This window comes from Aspergillus karnatakaensis (assembly GCF_047715665.1).
Source record: "Aspergillus karnatakaensis strain CBS 102800 unplaced genomic scaffold BJY04scaffold_12, whole genome shotgun sequence".
In the NCBI taxonomy this organism is placed as follows: domain Eukaryota; kingdom Fungi; phylum Ascomycota; class Eurotiomycetes; order Eurotiales; family Aspergillaceae; genus Aspergillus; species Aspergillus karnatakaensis.
Window position 1 is genome coordinate 338,658 of NW_027395724.1, and position 19,960 is coordinate 358,617.

Consider the following 19,960-nt stretch of genomic DNA (forward strand, 5'->3'; position numbering starts at 1 on the left):
CATTGAAGTCGCCAGTACACCCACCTCCAACTGCCGTGCTCCAACCTCTACGCAATCGCAATGACCCTGGCATTCCGCGCCGCGAGACTGCTAGCCAGCAGTTTTGCTGATTTGATACACGATGGTGTCGTGGTTATCGAGGGAGACCGCATCACCCACGTTGGCTCTTGGGAATCTCTCTCAAAGACAGCGCAACCACCTGAACTCACCATCCGAGATTTAGGCAATGTAACACTCATGCCAGGACTCTTCGACTGCCATGTAAGAGTCAAACTATCTACATCAACTCCTTTCCTACCACCACTAAAACCCAACCAGGTCCACCTCCAACTCGACCCAACCAACCACTCCGGAGGCACAACAATCGACCTCCCAGACGACGCCCTCCTCACCCTCATGGCAAAGCACGCCCAGCGACTCCTCGACGCCGGAATCACCACCGCCCGCGACCTCGGCTCAAAGGGGCAATCCGCAATCCACATCCGCGAGATGATCGCGCGCGGCGAGATCCCAGGCCCGCGACTACACTGTGCAAACGCCCCGCTCACCGTCCCGGGCGGCCATGCGCATGCCCTGGGCGGGGAATGCCAGGGCGTCGAGGGGGTGATTGCTGAGGTGCGGAAGCGGAAAGCTGAAGGTGCTGACGTGGTGAAGGTTATGGCTACTGGGGGGTTCGTGACGGCGAATACGCATCCGAGTCAGGCGCGGTTTTCGCAGGAGGAGATGGATGCGATTGCGGGGGAGGCGCATCGACTGGGGTTGCCGGTTACGACGCATGCGACGGGGACGGAGGGGATTCGGAGGGCGGCGGAGGCGGGGGTTGATTCTGTGGAGCATTGTGCGTGGATTGGGGAGGGGGGGAGGGCGGAGTTTGATGAGCGGGTTGCGAGGAGGATGCTGGAGAATGGGGTTGCGGTTTGTCCGACGGTGGGTTGCTGGATTATATCTTGCCATTGCCCGGCTGATACTGACTTGAGGGCTGATAGATGAATACCGCTTGCGTTGAGCATGACTACTTCTGTCCCTGGGACGCCCGCGAGGTCATAGTGACGAATCTCACTCGTCTGCGCGAGTCAGGGGTTACGCTGCTTGTTGGGACGGATGCAGGAATCCCTCTCTGTCCTTTTGAGCGGTACGCCGATGGCATCACTGTGCTTGGTGATGCTGGGTATTCACCTAGAGAGATCATCGCCGGAGCCACAGAGAACGCAGCTGCGGCGTGCCGACTCGCGGGCGTGACTGGGAAGCTAGAGGTCGGGCTTGCTGCGGATGTTGTAGCCTTTGAGGGCAATCCTCTGGAAGATTTGACAGCCTTTGGCAAGCCGTGCTTTGTGATGGCTCTTGGGCGCGAGCATGCTCTGAGCCCTATTGCTTCGGTTGATGATCAGTCTGAGCTTAAAGCAACAATTCGTGAGAGACTGCAGCAGGGGGGGAAGTAGTGTCGTTACATGTACTTGATAAAACCTCAATGAAACCATCAGGAGTCCGCAAGTACAGGCGAGAACTTAGCAGCCCTAACTGCCCCGATGCATTGGAGGGGATAATCTGGTCGGTCGGGTGAATCAGCCAATAGGCTCATGGTAAAATCTTACATTGCTCCTTGTGCTTGTAATACTAAATCAAAGACAGGGACTGGGACGTCGCTCTCTAACTTCAACTGGGGAAGGTACGTCCGCGGCTGTAACTCTATCGCAGGAAGGCGCGATCCGTCGTCTTCATCGCACCTGCCCCAATCAACAGGCGTGCTGAAATAGGCAGGCACGAATCCGCTCCAGTTCCTCGGTCTAGGAAGGAGCAACCGAGTTCATCGCACCTTCCCTATAAACAGCACCCGCTGCTGCAACTTCAGGAAGGAGCTCCCACTTGCCCCAGGTGAAACTACAGGAACGAGCGAACGGCCTGTACCCGGGGCATAATGGATAGAACCCCATGTACAACCACGCCAAGCCAGGAAAGTAAGAGTAGATGTCAACGAGCTGTATAGAACGAGGTCCTATGAATTAGCTGAAATAAGCTGCGAAACGAGCCCTCAAATCATTCGCTTCGATAGCCGCACCTCCAACGGCGCACAGATCATCGTGAACCCATCCATAGCGCCCTTCTCAAATCCGCTGGAGTCATACCCCGGTGCAAAGGAGATGTCGTACTGCGTGACCATCATTGTCAGGACCCAGCGGAGTTCCATGAGGCCTAGTTGTTTGCCGACGCAGGAGAATGAGCCTGATATCTCGTTGTCAATTAAAGGATTGGATTAGGGTAGGTTAGGTTACAGGGCAGCATACCGTGGCTAAACGGGATAAAAACCGAGGAGTCGTGGTTGAGTTCGGGTTTGCTTGTCCATCGTTCGGGGATGAATGAGTGCGGATGTTCGAAACATCGCTCATCTAGCCGACTCACGTTATTACTAGACAATATGGGAGTTATGGCTGAACGAACCTCGAAACAGGGTATAGAAGGGGATTAGAGTGATGGTGTTTCCCGGGATATGGACTTCTCCAATTTCGATTCCCTGGGGGGGTATCTTGCGCTGGACACCAGAGGGTACAGGCGGGTGGAGGCGGAGCGTCTCGTTGATGATAGCGTTTAGGTGTGGGAGTTTGACTAGATCATCGGGGGTGATGGAGGTCATGTCTTTGCCTATTTCGGTGGAGAATTCGGTGCGAAGGAGAGTGATGTGGTCGGGGTGGGTTAGGAGCTCGAAGATGCTGTTTGTTAGGGTTGTTGCGGTGGTGTCGCTGGAGGGTGTTAAAGCGGTTGCTTAGAGCAACTAACAGGTAGGAGTTCGAGACGAATACATACCTCCCTGCAACAATGATAAGCTCCGCCTCTGCCTCCAGATTCATAAATCCCCTTTTTGTCTTCCTCTCATCGCCATACCCTTCAAGAACCCAGTGGAAGACATCCGGAGACTTGGGGGGATTCTACATTGCATATCCATCTTATTAGCATTCTGCCCATATATCATACCGCACCTCTCTTCCTGAAACAGAAAAAACCTCTCACTCACCTCAATCCTCGACCTAACCTCCCCCCCAATAAACTCCCAAAACCGATTACTCTGGCGATTCAGCACCGGCGTCTTGATTAAAATCGGCGTAACCCAATACACCGGCCCCAGAAGCCCAACCATCTTCATATTATGGTGCAAGACAGACAGGAAATAGTGATCTTTCCCGCCGATGAGCATATCAAACGACTTTCCAAACGCCAGATCGCCCATCACGTCGAAACTGTAGTAGTTGAACCACTGCGTCAGGTTTAGGGTTTGATTCAGGTTTTGCTCGAAGACGTCCTGGAGGCGGGCTGTGTGGGCTTGGACGCGGGGGGAGTAGTTGCGGAGTGCTGGATGCGATCAGAATTGAGCGGGATTATAATGGAAAAGGGAGTATGCCTTTAGCGTTGAAACCGCGATCCCAGATCTTGCGAAGGCGCGCATGCTCGTTGTAGTCGCGGCTGGTGAGGAGAGAGGTCCGGGGTTGGGATTGGTCGTACCAGGGGCCTCGGCCTGGCGTTGCTTGTGGCCAGTGGACTTTTTTGACGGCTTCGGGGGACGCGAGGGAGAGTTCATTGGGGCCTGTTGAGTTAGGTCTGCTCATGCTTGTGCATACTGTGCTATTCTTACCGACTCGGACGATGTCGCCGTGTTGTTGGTGTAGCTTGTATGTCTCCTCGAAGACTCGCAGGTTCCAGGAGAGGTAGACTCGGTAGAAATTACTGAAGCGGGCGGAGAGGGGGCCGGGGAAGTGCCGCAAGGGGTGGAAGACTGCTCGGTAGACGGTGAGGCTGGCGACGAGGCCAACGAAATGGCAAAGAAGGGCCTTGATTACCAGCACCGGGGTGACGGTGACATTGTATATGGTGAAGTTGGGTGTCGCGGCGAAGTACAGAAGGGCAAGTGTAAGAGCAGAATACGAGAAAATCAAGCTCAAACCGCTGCTGTGCCACTCTCCACGCCGGAGGAAGGTTTGGTGGAGTAGTACGCCGGAGAGACATGCCCCTGCGAGTGTGTTCCACCCCGTGGATGGAGTAATACCTGGCACGAAGTTCTCCATGGCTTTGGGTGAGAGTGACTTGAAGATTGCAGAGGTGCAGAGGTAGAGACTTCAAGCAAACATGTCGGGCGGGGTTGCCCTTTGTGTAACCTGCAGTAAGTCTCTACCTCTGATGAATAGACTCTGGACCGAATGACCTCGGCGATCCTCTTTGTCGTTGAGAACGAGCCCTTCCCCGCTTCACCGTCCATGGTCACATGTTGGAGGGAGACCAACCCTGCAGACCAGTGACACAGTAACGCAATGAGACGCTGACGACAGATAGGTATGGTGGCATGGGCTGGTTATCTGTAGCACAACCCTAATGCCCTACGCTGGAAGCCATGTGAGAAACGCCTCTTCAAAGCTTGATCTCGCAGGTCCTGCTGGATGTATAATAATCGATGCCTTGACTCTTTCTATGTGCATGCTATGAGGACATATAAGCATGTAAGCCGACATGGAATGCTAGCTCGTACATGTTTCGCGAGTGCCGAAGAGTGCGGTGTGTCTCTGTCTCTATCTCATCTTTAGCCCGGTGGCTCATACAGTGACCGGGTCCGCTTCGGAAATCATAGGGTAGTATCATCTATCTATGTGTACATGGATACCGAAACCCAGCTACCACCATAAAACAATCGCTCAAGGCAAAGTAAATAGCCGCCGACCGTCCACGTTCTTCTCATAGAACCGAAAGATTGCATGTCACCCTTGAACTTCATGACCACATGCACAATCATCATCATCTAATACAACTCTCCCCGCCTCCATCGACTTCCTCCTCCCGCCCGCCCACTCAAACAACCTCCAACTCTCCCACGAGACCGTAATCCCCTGGTTCCCAAGACACGTCACCGGCTGGCCTTGTCTCAGACAGTAGAAGATTCTATCGCCGCGCGTGTCGGACGCCGCGGCGCCGAGCATGCAGATCCAGCTGTGTGCTTCGGGGGCTGTCCGGATCCACGTGTCCATGCTTACGCGGAAGAGGGCTGTTTTGAGGCGGTTGGCGAGGAGGGGGAGAGATGATGGGGGGGTCAGAGTTATAGAGGATGTGTTTTGGGTTGCGGTGGGAAGGAGGTAGATGAAGATTAGGGCTGCGGCGTGGCAGGAGGCGGTTATTGCGGATGCAGATGCAGACGAGGTGGACGTAGGTGTAGGGGATAGTGGTTCGGGGTCTGGGTCTTCGGTTTTGAGGGTATTTTGAGTGGTAGAGGTGTCGGAATCAGATGGAGAGAGGGCGTGTTCAAGTGCGGTGCGCCATGATTGATGGATTTGGGATAGTGACGAATCGGTCGATGTAGGATCGGTATAGTATTTAGTCACGAACTCCATGTCTTTTAAGATGCGGATGGCTTCAGGGGGAAGGTTGTAGTAGCCTTTTTTGGATTCTGCTCTCCAGAGGGCGGCGGAGATGAGGTATGATGGTGGGCTGGCGGTAGTAGGTGGGATATCGAGGAATGGGATGTCGAGGCCGGAGTCGTTAATGACTGCTTCTGACACGGCACATCTGTCCAGGTCAGCGTACTCATAGCTTTGAGTCTTGGTATACGTACACGGCGATAAGCCCAGCGAGAAAAGGATCAGCAGAGATATTCTGGAACCCCCCTTTTGCTCGGATCATCTCGCTCAACGCCTTCTTGTGGATCTGCGAGGAGACTTTGTCCTCGCCGATTGACTAGCCAACCGTTACTAGCTGTAGCTATAAGCTTTGCGACAGTCTTACCGAGAAATAGACCAGCGGAGCGACACAAGCCATGATAGACTCGCTATAAACCGCCTTTTGCACTCTCAGCCGCTCATTGAGAAGATGCAACGCAATCCCATGGTGGTACAACGTCATGCGATTGTCCCGCGTCCCTCGAAATGCATCCAGATGCGCAGAAGCCGCATACAATGTCGTATGGAAAGCACAAGGATCCGACAAAGCCTGCTGAATCCACGTCGCCTTGAGATGCCACGCAAGACTGTCCTTGTCGACAGGCAGCGGATCCATCCCCATAGTCTCGATAACTATCAGCAGTCAGCGGCAGTCCTCACCAGTAACAAACTCCTACCTACACGAATGCAACAACAACGGCATATAAGGCCTCGACCTAACCGGCAACGGAACCTTCGCAACAACCCCCTTCAGATCCAGACAATGCAGAAACGCCCCATCGGGATCCCCCCCACCACCACCACCACCAGCAGCGCTATTCTGCTGCGGATACACACAGCGGATCTTATGCGACGCACACCGTCCACAGCTCGGCAGCGCCTTATCGCACTTCCGCTTCCTCGAGCGACACCCCAAGCACGCCGCAACTACCCGTCCCACATCCCGCGTCAGCGACCGGATCGCCAGCTGCGTGCGGCTATGCGGCGGGAAGAGCGACGTATCAGGCGGCAGTTCCTCATCTTTTAGTGCTAGACCACTAGTCTTTTCGTCCTGATCCTTTCCGGCAGGAATAGGCAGGATGGCACCGAGTCCTTCATGGCTATGGCTATGGCCATGGCCATACCCGTGTTTCGCGGGCCGGTACCAGCATTGTTGGTTTAGGCTGGGGTTGATTGTCAGCACAGACCAGCCCAACCCAACTAAGTATGAACTACTTACCGCTCACAAGTCGAGCAAGTCGGGAGGATGCGATCACACCTCCTCTTCTTCAGCGCACAGCTCAAGCAAGCGTTATTGGCGGTGGAGGTCATAGTTGTATTTTCCCACAGAGCGGGGACGACCTCGAGACAGCTGGGGCTGGAGCTGGGGCTGGAGCGGCAGCAGCGGCGGCACGATCTCCTCGGGGTCGTGCATCCGTACGACAGATCAGATCAGATCAGATCAGAGATCCAGGCTCCAGTACTAGCTAGAAGGCGATGAAGATCTCTGATCGAGAAGTGCTAGATCCCAGGGTTTCAGCGTTTCAGCGCATCCCCACAGTTCGGGGCCGCTAGTTCGAAGTTGACTTGACTACGAGTACGGAGTAGGTATGGCTCAGGTGGCTTTCTTTGTTGGACTTTTGGAGCAGAGGAGGTTTGAGCTCCTGCGCGGCTGGCGGCTGGCCTCCTGTCGTTTGGGCCCCCACGGGCCGGGCGGCGCCCCTAATGTATCTGCTGCCCACTGCCCAGCCGCTAGGCCTTTCTAGATGATAGCGCGATGGCGGTATCTAGCCAATCACTTTGGGGGATCGATGGTGAGGGCTGGAAGCTTGATGTGGATGGAGTATGGATGGAGTACAGTGTGGCTGACCTGAAGGACAGTATAGAAGGCTTCGTGTCGGTGCAATATCAGTGGGTTAGGTATAGTTACACAACTGACCCGCGCCGATATCGGCTGGTGGTAGTACTATATGCCCCTTTCTGTGAAACTATATCAATAGTATTCATATCATTCAGTCGTTCTCAATCTACTCAATCTATCCTCCTACGCCTGCACAATCGTACTATTTACCCCCCACCCATTCGCCCCCGTATAAGCCCCCACCGGCGTCGTCCCATGCAACACCCCATAATGCATTCTCCCAGCACACTCCTCCCTCCTCCTCGCGCTCAATCCCGCCCTCTTGCAATCCCCCTCAAGCAACCCCGCAACACCCTCGCCCGCCTCCTTCCCCTCAAACCACGCGCCGTGCAGAAACCCAAAATACTGCGCACTCGTCGCCTCGCCTGCGAACCACAGCCGATCTACATTCGCGCGTAGGTTCTGGTGCATTTCTAGCGTTGTCCCGGCCGGCCAGTTTGAGTAGCTTCCGAATGCCCAGGGCTCTGTTGACCAGCGCGGGTAGGTGAATGCGATGGGTTCTGGAATGGTGATGTTGGGGAACATCTGGGCGAGGATGTCGAGGATTTCGGACTTTGTTTGGTCGTCTGATTGTCGTTCGACGCGGTATGCCTGTGCGTCGACGACGGTTACGAAAAGGATATTTGAGCCTGGAAGGAAGCCCTCTGTGGAGAGGGATTGGAAGACCGGGTAGTACCCGCGTGTTGTGGGGGATGCGTAGAGGAAGAACTGGGTGTCTGACGGCCAAAATGTCTCGTTGAACTGCATGAAGATCTTCGTGTAGGTCCCCATGTTGAATTTCTCGATTGCGGTTTGCTTCCACTCCGGCAGGGACGGGGTGAAATCCACGGCGTCGTTCTGTAGGACTCCCACGGAGAATGTGCAGATTGCGTAGGCGGCGCTGATGCAGCTGCCGTCGCTGTTGCGGATGATGACGCCTTGGGCGCCGTGCTCGATCTCGGTGACTTGCGTGTTGAGCCGGAGTCGGGGGTCGTGCGGGCGGAGGAAGGTATCTGCCTCGCCTTGGATGATGGCGCTGTAGCCTCGAGGGTCAATGACGAGGTGGTTTTTGTCGCCGAATTGATTAAACGTCAAATTCTCACCAGCGACGCCGAAGACGAAGGAGCTTGTTTCGGGAGTAAAGGCGCCCTCCCAGTCTGTGGTTTGGATGTTAGTGCTGTTGGTAAGTGTGGTTATTGATTTACGAACGGGCTGTGCCTCGTTCGGTCCATACCCCAGTTCCACCATTCCACTGCCTGTGCAGCCATGTCGTTTTTACGTGGCTTCCAGCCGGCCAAGGCCAGGCCAGAGCGGGCGGTCATATCTTGAAGGTTGTTGTTGAGAATGCGGCCTGCATGCTGAGAGGCTTTTTCCCGTGCAACGGAATACTCGTCGAGGAGATAACTATAATCAGTATATCCGGTCTCGTTGTAGGTGAGGATGGAGTCGTAGTTCGAGTAGGTATTTTTCAACCCATGTTTTCGCGCCTACACATGTCAAACATGTCCAAATATTTGGGTGAGTTACCCACCAGTCCCCAGACCGGGTTCTCAGTGTTGAACGATCCCAGCCCTTGTACCTGCGCTTGTTAGAGGAGGGTAGTCTTTATACTGCAGAATGTACTCACCCAGTTCGCACCAAGCTCGATAGTATATGGATCTCCATTCGGGTCCTCTCCAAAGTCGGTATGCCAGACTCGACCTCCTAGAGTGTCTTTATACTCCACAATAACAAAATCTGTTATTGAATGATTCGACAGTGCTTGCTGCGATGGTCAGTTGCGTCAACGATATGATAGTCATAACAAACCGCAGCAGTGACACCAGCCATTCCCCCACCCCTAAGCATGTTAGCTACAGCCACAACATCCACGAGTAACCTACAGAACGGCAACAGTCGTCTTCTCACATCGCGGATCATTCAGCCGAAACTGTGCGACATGGCCAGCACACAAGGGGACAAAACCAGAGAGAGCAAAAAAGAGAGTCGCGAGATGCATCGAAGGCGCTTGAAGACAAGAGAAAGAGAGAAAGAGCATGGCACTCACGAGGCATTAAATAGGAGCAGCCATCATACCTGAGATAAGAGCTGGCGTGTGATCAGCAGCAATGCTTGGCGCGCATCCGATGATACGGTCCAGCACAAAAGCAAAAGCAAGGGACTGGCCGCTCGTTGGATCGTCGCTCCCAATAATGAAGCTTTCTGGAGCGTCCTGGATACCGAGAAGGCAAGTCCAGTCGGTGGCGTCATAGGGTTGGTTGGAGGGTGGTGTTGGTATCCGTGGTGGTGCAGGCAAGGCTACGAATGGTGAGCACTGCCGCTTGGACATTCCTGAATCTGTTGGGGGTCTGCTTTGTTTTTTATCCCACGTTATCGACCGGTAGGTATTTTTATGCAGAAGCAGTAAGCAGATAATGATCAGGCGAAGGAATAATGGGACGTCGATCTTCCGTAACTTGGTGTCTCCACAGGAAATCATTTGTATTGCAAGACGCTTCCAAGACGCTTCATCGAAATAATTCGCCGTATAATACACAATTTGGTCGTAAGTCGTTAAGATAAAAGACAAGTTATATACACTCAAGAAAAGAACTCCAACCTAGACAAAAACTCCGACCTTGCAAGACCCGCTAACAAGGCAAATAATGCTCAGAAAAGACTCCATGCCCCGAGTCCATACAGTCACTGGACCTCATACGCTTCCATCGCTTTTTGTAGATCGTCCACGTTGTCTCGGTCTCCGTAGGCGTCCATGAGTTGTTGGTTCTTTTTGAGGCGCTCGATCTCGGCTAGCTGGGCGGCTGAGGGAGGAGCGTCTGCTTTGATGGGGTTGTAGTTTGTTAAGCCGTATCCTGATTTGTTAGTTTAGCTATTGACAGATGAAAGTCGAGGTTATCATACCGATAGCAAGTGTGGCGAGAACAGGGAGAGTCCACCGGCCGGGGCGAACGGAGCGGACTGAGACAGGGCGCTTGAATGGTTGATGAGCAGATAGATCGGGATGCATTTTGATGTTGTGTTTGTGTGTTTGTTTGATGTTGGATGTTTGATCTGTAGTGAATGAAGTGATAAAGGGAATACAATAGGGAGCAGGACAGTTATATAGGGGCTTGTGGCATGACCATAAGATTGGATCGGATGATGTCTATTCCCCTCTTTTGCATCACTGCGGGGCCGCCCATACACTGCCACCCTTGACTTCATGGTAACTGCCGACTAACGGAGGCTAGGAGCACGGTAAGCCGGGGTTTCTGCTTTCAAACCCGGGGAACTGACATCATCCACCAATCGAAGTCCACGCAATTGTCCTCCCCGAATCAGCGCGGCCTCTGCTCCGGCGAACGGCGTTTCAACCCAGCCCCACAAGTTGTCTTCTAATTGAACAGCCGAGGGCCGCCCGTGATTTGGTGTCTGTGCCCTGTCAATCCAGAAGCCTTTTTGGCCCCCCCTTTATCCTGCCAACATTCGCAACAATAATAAGAGTTGACTTTTAAGTGGGATATGTCTATTGATACTCCTTTTCTAAGAGGTCTTCAATGTGAGGTTCCTTTGAGTCTTACTCCAGATTCTACTGTAATGTTCCAATGGACATGCGGCTGATATATATATTTCTTGCAATTCTACAGGATGGAGGTATGTATAACTCTACTACGTTAGTCTCACTACCTACTCGGACTCGAAACCCATGAACTCAATGCTCCAGACTCCCAGAGCAATAGTGATGGGACGAAGAAGATAACTCTTCAACCGACAGGCCAACAATATGTAGGCTGTTTCTATGCTTAATCAAAGTTATACTTCAAAAGCCTCTAATGATAAGCTCTTCCAAGAGATTAGACAAGTCACTCACAACTAGCCTAGCGATGCATCATGCTATGTTTAATCATAGCATCTTCCACTGCCACCAGCGCAAGGAACTTCCGGAGTACTCACTCCTTAAGGACACCCACCCTCAGGATAATTACAACTATCCCCATTACCCCCAGTAACACTAACATCCTCAAAGGTAAAATCCTCACAACTCCCCTCCCCACAAAGCACATAATAATCCTTCCCCCCGCTCACCGTCCCCTTAACACCCACAAAGCTCACCCCCTTGATTTCCACCCCATTCGAAGGCTCCCCCGTCGGCCCGCCATTCAAATAATCCTGCTGCACGACAATCCCATACTTACTCACATTGCTCAGCGTGATATTCTCATACCGAATATCCGACACAGAACCGGTCTCGCCTTCATTCGTCTTGATCCTGCACCCGTTCTGCGAATCGGTGATCTGCGAGTTTGAGAATGTCACCCCCGAGACGACGTTGTCGGATTTCCCGCCGATCGACCCGATGCTCAGCCCGTGACCGCCGGAGCAGGTCATGGCGTCGATTGTGATGTTTGTGCCGGAGGTGACGGCGACGCAGTCGTCTTGGTTGTAGACTGCGGAGTCGCGCAGGGTGAAGGCGGTGGAGGATTTGATGTCGAAGCCGTCGGTGTTGTGGGCGGCGGGCTTGGAGCCGCTGGCGGCGTTGGGGGCGTTGCCGGCGGTGTTGTTGAGGGTTATAGAGGAGAGGGTGAGGGAGTCGGTGTTTTCGATGGAGAAGCAGTGGACTGGGTAGTTGAGGATGTGCAGGTTTGAGACGGTGGAGGAGTACAGGTGTTTGAGGACGATGAAGTGGTTTGGTCTGGTGGATTGGTTAGAGTGGGTTGAGGGAATTGAAAAGGGGGGAGATGGACTTGTCAGAACCGCCGTTTGAGCCTTTGCCATCCCAGTATGCGGCGCCGTTGCCGTCGATGGTGTGGTCTTCTGTTCCGGTTATTGTGATGTCGGTGCCGGAGATGACGATCGGGTCGAAGTCGCTGTCGACGGTTGTGCCGAAGGTCTGGGTTTTTGGTTAGGGTTGTGTGGATGGGCGGGATTAGGGAGGCTTACTGTGGTGCCGTCGAAGATGACGGCTGCACCGGTTTGCAGATTCTGCAGGTCAATGGTGCTCGATGGAGGCGCGTAGAGGTCTGAGAGAAGGATGTTGGTGCAGGATGCCACGGCGGACGAAAGCGAGGCGTACTCGGTGACCGTGCAGGTTGTGCCTGGGTTGCCGGTGACAGATGAGAAGGTCTGAGCTGGGGCGTCGGTAGTAGCAGCAGCCTTGGTGCTCTTCACGGTGGTCTTGAAGGTGCTGGACGGTGCAGTGCTGGTAGAAGTAGCAGCAGAGGTAGTCGAGGTTGCTGTGGCTGTAGCAGATACAGTGTTTACAGTGCTAGTAGCGGTGGCCGTAGCCGTAGCCGTAGCAGTAGCCACAGGGCCGAGGCAGCTACAAGCACTGGAAAGGTGCTTGACCTTGTAGTCGCAGTTTGAGAGCAGCGCGTCCGGCACGCCAGTTGTCTCAGTCACAGTGCTAGCGGTAAAGGTAGCGCAGAAGCTAGCTGCTGCGATAGAGGAGACAGAATAGACTGAGGCACAGCTATGGCTGGCATCGTTAGGGTTGTTGCACCCTAGGGCAAGTGGAACGAACGGCAGGAGGAGCGCGCAGCGCTTCATTTTGATAGCAAAAAGAGTGGACAGAAAAAGACTGAAAGAATGAAGTGGGGCTGAGCCTTGCTGATGGACTGCTATGAGAACGAGGCACCTTTATATAGAAATAGAATGAATATCCATCCGAATATCCGGGTGCTACGACTACAAGCGAGCTGGACAGGTGGTCCGCATCGCGGAGGACGAGACACATTGGTTAATTCTCCGAATGCTTGACTCGAACGTGGGTACATTATTGGTGGATTCGAAGAGTCAAGCATTGTCACTAGCGATGCCAACATAGGAGTTCATTTTGGCAGATTGATATTCGTCCACCAGGGGTAAATGGGTCTATCCGAAACTCAGCCTTGGAATCATTTCCATCGATAGGAGGTTTGAATCAGGATAGCCAGTCTTTATGGAAATAGCCAACGGTAAAAATGCTTTGTAGCCAGTGTTAATAAGCTAGGCTCGAGAAGAGCACCAGCGTGCTTATTGAAATTGATGCTCTGAACTTTGAAGCCAGAAATCCTGTACTCTACTCCTCTGAGGGCTGAAACGCGGTCAGGTGCGAAGTGGGGACATTGCAATCTATCTGCAACCTGCTATGCAAAATGAAAACAAGACCACTTTATGATAAAAAAAGCAGGTTGTAAACTGAATAATATGGAGCACAAAAACTTTGGCCTATCAGTAGACTCAGTACAGTCTATCCTTCAGCATCAAGTAATCCGAAGAGAATGACACAAAAACTAATAAAACCCCTAGCGAGGCTCGAACTCGCAATCCCATGATTTCAGTGTTCAACATAGAAGTCATGTGCCTTACCGATTAGGCCATAGGGGCCGAATTTTTTAAGAGTTCTTTTCTTTGACATTATATCCCTATAAAATGGTAATTCTTGATCTCTTGTCTATCCAGCATGGTGACCTAGGTAGTCATGATTTACTGTTATGGAAGACTAGGAACACTGGAAAAATCTCTAGAAGCTGTTAAGCCAATTCAATCACACTAAGACTAAAACTAAGATACAAATAGAGTACCCATGATACCGAAAATTCATCTGAACTCTTGCTCAGTATCTTGTTCCACTCAATATGAATATTTAAATTTTTTAGCGCCCCAACATTTACGGATACGTTATATATTTATTATAGTCACAGTCTTCTAGGAGCCGATTTAGTCTACACGTCTAGCACTAAAATCGAACTAGTGGCCAAAGTTCTGAGGAGCCGGAGTGGCTGGTCCTTCGGGGGTAACATATGCCTGCACAGTTAGCGAAGCCAGGGTTAGGCCGGGACAAGACATACCTTGGTCATGCCACCATCAACAACAAAGTCCGTTCCGTTGACGAAGCTGCTCTCGTCGCTGGCTAGGAAAACAACCGCGTGAGCCTGTTCGATAGGCTCGCCGAAACGGCCAGTGGGGAAGTGCACCTCGCGGCGGTGACGCTTTGCCTTGTCATCGCCCAGCCAGTCCTGGAGGAGAGGAGTGCTGTGATTGTTAGCAACGTGTATATATAGTATAGCTAGGAGACATACTTGAGCGGCGCTGGGCACAACGCATTGAACCTGTATCCCTCTCTAGCGTGAACAATCGCCAACTCCCTCGTCATCGCCAAAACGGCACCCTTGGATGCCGTATACGCCAGCTGCGGCGTCGCAGCTCCGACCAGGGCCACCACACTCGCCGTGTTGATAATGCTGCCCTTGGTCTTCTTGTGCTTGCGCAGACTAATCACCGCGTGCTTCGATCCAAACCACACACCCTTGACGTTGATGTTATGTGTCAGGTCCCAGATCTTCTCTGGTGTGTCGATGGCGTCGGCGTCATCGGCGTGCATGATTCCTGCGTTGTTGAAGATCACGTCCATACCACCCCACGAGTCTTGTGCCTCCACCATAGCCTGCACGTCGGACTCCTTGGACACGTCGCATTTGATGGTCTCGACGCGGGGCGCATTGGGCACGACTTCCTTTACTTTGGCGAGAGCTTTCTCGAGGGCGGGCTCGGAGATGTCGGCCATCAAAACGTTGGCGCCTTCGCGGGCGAAAAGGATACTGGTTTCAAGGCCGATGCCGCTGTTGGAGTTGGAGTCAGCTATCGTTCCCTCGAGTGGGTGTGGTTGTGGTTACCCTGCGGCGCCGGTGATGATGGCATTCTTGCCTTGGAGACGACCTCGAGTAGCCATGATAAATTGAGGGTGGGAAGAAGTAATTAGGAAGAAAGTATGTATGGAGGGAGATTTGTGAAGACTTGCAGGGAAGAAGCTGAGTTGGAGCTTGGATTGGAGGGAGACAGGGATGATGATGTGTGCTGCGGGGCAAGGGGTGATCCAAGATAAGCTCCGCTGCCTTGATCGCCAGCTTCAGGACAACTCACCACCATCATCCTGCGACTGTTTGCATATCTGTTAGCTGAATCTCTTCTTATCGTGCTGATAATGGCCGCTAACCACCTTTTGTCAAGGATTCCTGGCGTCCTTGACTAGGATCCCCCTGTTTCTCGAATCCAGCCCCCTCCGACCCCGCTGATACGGCCAAGCTACCTCCAACTCTCCTCGTGATCGATACGAGCTGCTTCCCACGTCGCAACTGCTGTAGAACTGTCGCGAGTCGAGAAACATTCAGCTAGTATGTCGGAAACGAAAGTTACTTCCGACAATGTCGCCCAGATTCTACAGAATGACACACGAGTGAAGCTGGCCGGCATCGACGCCGACGGTATGCTCCGCGGGAAGCTGGTCTCCAAGAAGAAATTCCTCTCAGTTGTCGACGACGGCTTCGGCTTCTGCTCCGTTATCTTCGGCTGGGATATGCACGATCGCACATACTTCAAAGAGCTCGGGATCAGTAACAAAGAGAACGGGTACAGAGACCTCTTGGCCAAGCCAGACTTGAGCAGTTTCAGGCGCATCCCCTGGGAGAATGACGTTCCGTTCTTTCTCATCAGCTTCTATGACCCAGATACAAAAGAGCCGTTGTTTGCTTGCCCTCGAAGCTTGTTGCGATCGGTGCTGAGCAAGCCAGCTGCGGAGGGCTACCGTGCAATGGCGGGAGGCGAGTATTTGGTTCACATCTGTCGCGTGGGGGTGCTGATCTGTCTTAGCGGAATATGAGTTCTACCAGTTCATGACACCAAACCGCGATGCATCGTCTACGGCTACCTTTCTGAAAGAGAACCCGGTTGACGCGCTGCCGTCGCTCACGGAGGGGATGTTTGGATATAGCTTAACCCGCCCGATTCACAACCAAGAGTACTATTACGGTGTCTTCGACGCGTGCGAGCAGTTCAAGTGTGAGATCGAGGGGTGGCACACCGAGAGTGGACCAGGAGTCTATGAGGCTGTAAGTGACGGAAGCGTTCGGCGAGCTCCACGCTGACCGGACCAGGCATTACAGTTCGGAGAGGCTGGAGAGATGGCGGATAAGGCAGGACTTTTCAAGTGAGCTTTGACCGACCCGTGTTTTTGCAATCCTGACATCCGGTCTATAGATACGTCGTCAAATCGGTCGGAACGAAACACGGCATCACGCCGACCTTCATGGCAAAGCCGCGTGAAGGCCTGCCGGGTAACAGCGGCCATATGCACATCTCCCTAGTAAACAGCGACGGCTCGAATGCGTTCTTCCGCTCCACTCCCGATCCGTCCCCGCCGTATCCAGACGTTGCCCACCTTTCCGATCTGGGCCGACACTTCCTCGCTGGTATCCTGGATGGACTGCCGGACATCATGCCAATGTTTGCGCCAACAGTCAACTCCTACAAGCGCTTAGTTGAGAACTTTTGGGCACCGGTTACGGTATCCTGGGGCTTGGAGCATCGGGCCGCCTCTATCCGCCTCATCACGCCGCCGACTGCCAGCCCGAAGGCCACCCGGTTGGAAGTGCGTGTACCGGGAGCGGACTCCAACCCGCATTTTGTGCTGTCCGCTATAGTCGCATTGGGATGGCGGGGCGTGGAGAAGAAGCTTGAAATACCGGTCCCTCCGCTCGCCAAGGGCGAGGATACTGGAGGTGAGAGTGACAAGGGCGCGCGACTTGCTAAGAACCTCGGAGCTGCAGTTGCTACGTTCACACGCAAAGACAGTGTCGCACGGGAGGTCTTTGGGGATGCTTTCGTCGATCACTTTGGCGGGACTCGAGAGCATGAGCTGCGCTTATGGGAAGAGGCTGTCACAGACTGGTAGGTCTCCATGGAAAGCTTAATGGGCTATGCTGACTGCATCTAGGGAGGTGAGACGGTACATCGAAACGGTCTAGATTGGGTTATCATGATCCGGGGATTCTCGTAAACTAGTCGATCCGTTCGATCCCGAACTCTAGAGAGTTTCGGAATCTCGTTGTATTTCATGTTCATGGCGATATCACATGCTAGAATAGCCGTTGTATTCTTGAAGAATGTTTGCTTGATGATGATTTCACATGCTGGTGATTCTGCCTCAGCAATCGGGTCTTGTTTATCGCATCAGTACATATCCACGCACACGAAGCTGATTTTTGGAACCTTGTATATGAGATGTAAAATTGGGATGACTACCACACCTCGGGAGATATCGGTCAACAGGAGGTGTAGAAGAGCGGATATTTCACCATTCGTCCGTATGGCAAATGCAGGCAGTTGATCTACCGCGGCTGTTCCAGAGCTCAGAGCTTCGGGCGTGCGGGGAGCTCCTTCCACTCTTCCACTCACGTCCTCGGCACTCGTCAAGCTTCCCGACAGCACAGAGGTCGCAAATTTTCCGCAACTTCGACTCCAACTGCAGAGCTATATATCACATAAACCGATCGAGTCAACAATCGGGCGAGAGCTTATCGGGCGACGGCGCTCGCCGTAGAACGAAGCTTGACTGTCAATATAAAGTGTAAGGCCGAAAGGAAGCTCCGCAATCGGCCGAGTAGCGCCAAGCTTCTCGTGATCTTCCCGCGGAAAAGTCCCGTGACAGCTGTCCCAATCGGGCAGATCCGTTCATCCTGACGCTTTCAACCTCACAATTCGACTGTGTGAATGGCCCAATTCCTATCGTCCCTGCTCCATCGCTTCCTGACTTCCCCGGCCTCCATGGATCCAGCTCAAGCGCCTTCCAATCACCGGCACAAGATGGACCGCGGTTGTCAATCGCTCACTGACGTAGTCTCCAGTGCTCCTGCCGAACTGACTCTTATCGGGACGCTTCATATATAGTCTAGCCTTCCCCGGATCTGAAGGTGATTATTCTGTTTCAAATCTTTCAACGCTTCTCCTAATATACAACTGGATAAGTGATTAGCATAATGTCTCAAATCGACGTGCAGCTCAAGGATGTTGCTATCCTCGGCAACGTGAGCAACGAAGCTCGCAAGATCCTCACAAAGGAAGCGGTGGCTTTCCTGGCTATTCTCCATCGCACATTCAATCCCACTCGCAAAGCCCTGCTCCAGCGCCGGATTGACCGCCAGGCCGAGATTGATAAGGGCCACCTCCCCGACTTCCTCCCAGAGACCAAGCACATTCGCGATGACCCTAGCTGGAAGGGTGCTCCCCCAGCGCCTGGTCTTGTCGACCGTCGTGTTGAGATTACAGGCCCTACCGACAGGAAGATGGTTGTGAACGCACTGAACTCGAATGTGTGGACCTACATGGCCGATTTTGAGGGTATGTTCACACACGAGTATTGTTGGATTGCGCTAACAGCTTGAAGACTCTAGCGCACCTACCTGGGATAACATGATCAACGGCCAGATCAACCTCTACGACGCCATTCGCCGCCAGGTGGACTTCAAGCAGGGAGATAAGGAATACAAGCTTCGCACCGACCGGGTTCTGCCCACGCTCATTGCGCGAGCCCGTGGTTGGCACCTCGATGAGAAGCACTTCACAGTCGACGGCGAGGCCATTTCTGGCAGTCTGTTCGACTTTGGTCTGTACTTCTTCCACAATGCAAAGGAGTTGGTGTCCCGCGGCTTCGGGCCTTACTTCTACTTGCCCAAGATGGAGTCTCACCTTGAGGCCCGTCTATGGAACGACGTGTTCAACCTCGGTCAAGACTACATTGGCATTCCTCGGGGCACCATCCGTGGTACAGTCCTGATTGAGACCATCTCTGCTGCTTTCGAGATGGAAGAGGTACGTCAATTGGCTATCATGTGGGGACTGCGCTAATGATGTAGATCATCTACGAACTCCGCGATCACAGCTCCGGCCTCAACTGCGGCCGCTGGGATTACATCTTCTCCTTCATCAAGAAATTCCGCCAGCACCCCAACTTTGTCCTTCCTGACCGCTCCGATGTCACCATGACCGTGCCCTTCATGGATTCCTACGTTAAGCTTCTCATCAAGACCTGCCACAAGCGTGGAGTTCACGCCATGGTATGTATAAAAACCTTAATTCTGCAGTCTGTACTAACGTAAGCAGGGTGGAATGGCTGCACAGATCCCCATCAAAGATAACGCCGAGGCCAACGACAAGGCCATGGAGAACGTGCGCGCTGATAAGCTCCGTGAGGTTCGTGCTGGCCACGACGGTACCTGGGTTGCTCACCCCGCCCTGGCGGCGATCGCATCCGACATTTTCAACAAGTACATGCCCACTCCTAACCAGATGCACATTCGTCGCGAGGATGTCAACATCACTGCCAACGATCTCCTCAACACCAACGTTCCCGGAAAGATCACCGAGGAGGGCATTCGCAAGAACCTGAATATCGGTCTGTCTTACATGGAGGGCTGGCTCCGTGGTGTTGGATGTATCCCCATCAACTACCTGATGGTAAGTCCAGCATTAAACACATTGCAAGAATAGTCGTGCTAACAAGACATAGGAGGATGCCGCTACCGCAGAAGTGTCCCGCAGCCAGCTTTGGCAATGGGCCCGCCACGGTGTCACCACCTCAGAAGGCAAGAAGGTCGACAAGGCTTACGCTCTCCGTCTGCTCCAGGAGCAGGCCGACAGCCTGGCTGCCAAGGGTCCCAAGGGCAACAAATTCCAGCTTGCTGCACGGTATTTCGCCGGTCAGGTGACGGGTGAGGAATACGCGGACTTCCTGACCAGCCTGCTCTACAACGAGATCTCGACCCCGGGCGCTGCGTCAAAACTTTAATGACTTTCATTTCCTTACTTAATACTGTATATGCTATGTTATGTTAGATTATGACCATGATTCCAATTTGATTTCAAGTTCAACTGTGCTTTT

General features: G+C 53.1%; 8 protein-coding genes and 1 non-coding gene across 9 annotated transcripts; 3 read left to right on the forward strand and 6 right to left on the reverse strand.

Moving 5' to 3' along the window:
• Positions 1-60: 60 nt before the first annotated feature.
• On the forward strand, positions 61-1,439 carry BJY04DRAFT_215854 (uncharacterized protein; the record flags this gene model as incomplete). Its single annotated transcript, XM_073715580.1, has 3 exons — positions 61-261; positions 319-927; positions 987-1,439. The coding sequence occupies 3 exons, from the start codon at positions 61-63 to the stop codon at positions 1,437-1,439; spliced, it is 1,263 nt and encodes a 420-aa protein (XP_073573785.1).
• Positions 1,440-1,820: 381 nt separating this feature from the next.
• BJY04DRAFT_19524 (cytochrome P450) lies at positions 1,821-4,094 on the reverse strand. Its single transcript, XM_073712181.1, has 6 exons — positions 3,392-4,094; positions 3,008-3,342; positions 2,800-2,921; positions 2,437-2,735; positions 2,283-2,384; positions 1,821-2,220 (listed from the first exon to the last, which is right to left on the reverse strand). The coding sequence occupies exons 1-6, from the start codon at positions 4,050-4,052 to the stop codon at positions 2,030-2,032; spliced, it is 1,710 nt and encodes a 569-aa protein (XP_073573786.1). The 5' UTR covers positions 4,053-4,094; the 3' UTR covers positions 1,821-2,029.
• Positions 4,095-4,736: 642 nt separating this feature from the next.
• Positions 4,737-6,719, reverse strand: BJY04DRAFT_215856 (Zn(II)2Cys6 transcription factor domain-containing protein; the record flags this gene model as incomplete). Its single annotated transcript, XM_073715581.1, has 5 exons — positions 4,737-5,538; positions 5,585-5,706; positions 5,755-6,041; positions 6,090-6,571; positions 6,628-6,719. 5 exons carry the CDS (start codon positions 6,717-6,719, stop codon positions 4,737-4,739), a joined length of 1,785 nt encoding a protein of 594 aa, XP_073573787.1.
• A 712-nt stretch (positions 6,720-7,431) lies between these two features.
• On the reverse strand, positions 7,432-9,286 carry BJY04DRAFT_206167 (putative flavin containing polyamine oxidase; the record flags this gene model as incomplete). Its single annotated transcript, XM_073713681.1, has 6 exons — positions 7,432-8,444; positions 8,522-8,774; positions 8,819-8,866; positions 8,915-9,052; positions 9,097-9,127; positions 9,171-9,286. 6 exons carry the CDS (start codon positions 9,284-9,286, stop codon positions 7,432-7,434), a joined length of 1,599 nt encoding a protein of 532 aa, XP_073573788.1.
• A 1,509-nt stretch (positions 9,287-10,795) lies between these two features.
• BJY04DRAFT_226269 (glycoside hydrolase family 28 protein) lies at positions 10,796-12,856 on the reverse strand. The gene is made up of 3 exons (XM_073718383.1): positions 12,208-12,856; positions 12,012-12,157; positions 10,796-11,959 (listed from the first exon to the last, which is right to left on the reverse strand). Exons 1-3 carry the CDS (start codon positions 12,811-12,813, stop codon positions 11,224-11,226), a joined length of 1,488 nt encoding a protein of 495 aa, XP_073573789.1. The 5' UTR covers positions 12,814-12,856; the 3' UTR covers positions 10,796-11,223.
• Positions 12,857-13,545: 689 nt separating this feature from the next.
• On the reverse strand, positions 13,546-13,632 carry BJY04DRAFT_t48. The gene has a single exon. It is a non-coding gene; the product is annotated as a tRNA-Arg (tRNA).
• A 33-nt stretch (positions 13,633-13,665) lies between these two features.
• Positions 13,666-15,199, reverse strand: BJY04DRAFT_19676 (putative short-chain dehydrogenase/reductase family protein). The gene is made up of 4 exons (XM_073712395.1): positions 14,922-15,199; positions 14,328-14,867; positions 14,097-14,280; positions 13,666-14,052 (listed from the first exon to the last, which is right to left on the reverse strand). Exons 1-4 carry the CDS (start codon positions 14,975-14,977, stop codon positions 13,996-13,998), a joined length of 837 nt encoding a protein of 278 aa, XP_073573790.1. The 5' UTR covers positions 14,978-15,199; the 3' UTR covers positions 13,666-13,995.
• On the forward strand, positions 14,846-17,631 carry BJY04DRAFT_183699 (glutamine synthetase family protein). Its single transcript, XM_073710499.1, has 7 exons — positions 14,846-14,867; positions 14,922-15,186; positions 15,247-15,845; positions 15,895-16,133; positions 16,179-16,231; positions 16,282-16,971; positions 17,018-17,631. The coding sequence occupies exons 3-7, from the start codon at positions 15,422-15,424 to the stop codon at positions 17,046-17,048; spliced, it is 1,437 nt and encodes a 478-aa protein (XP_073573791.1). The 5' UTR covers positions 14,846-14,867; positions 14,922-15,186; positions 15,247-15,421; the 3' UTR covers positions 17,049-17,631.
• Positions 17,632-17,732: 101 nt separating this feature from the next.
• On the forward strand, positions 17,733-19,955 carry BJY04DRAFT_183705 (malate synthase). The gene is made up of 5 exons (XM_073710500.1): positions 17,733-18,420; positions 18,467-18,891; positions 18,936-19,136; positions 19,183-19,536; positions 19,589-19,955. The coding sequence occupies exons 1-5, from the start codon at positions 18,060-18,062 to the stop codon at positions 19,865-19,867; spliced, it is 1,620 nt and encodes a 539-aa protein (XP_073573792.1). The 5' UTR covers positions 17,733-18,059; the 3' UTR covers positions 19,868-19,955.
• The last annotated feature ends 5 nt before the right edge of the window (positions 19,956-19,960 follow it).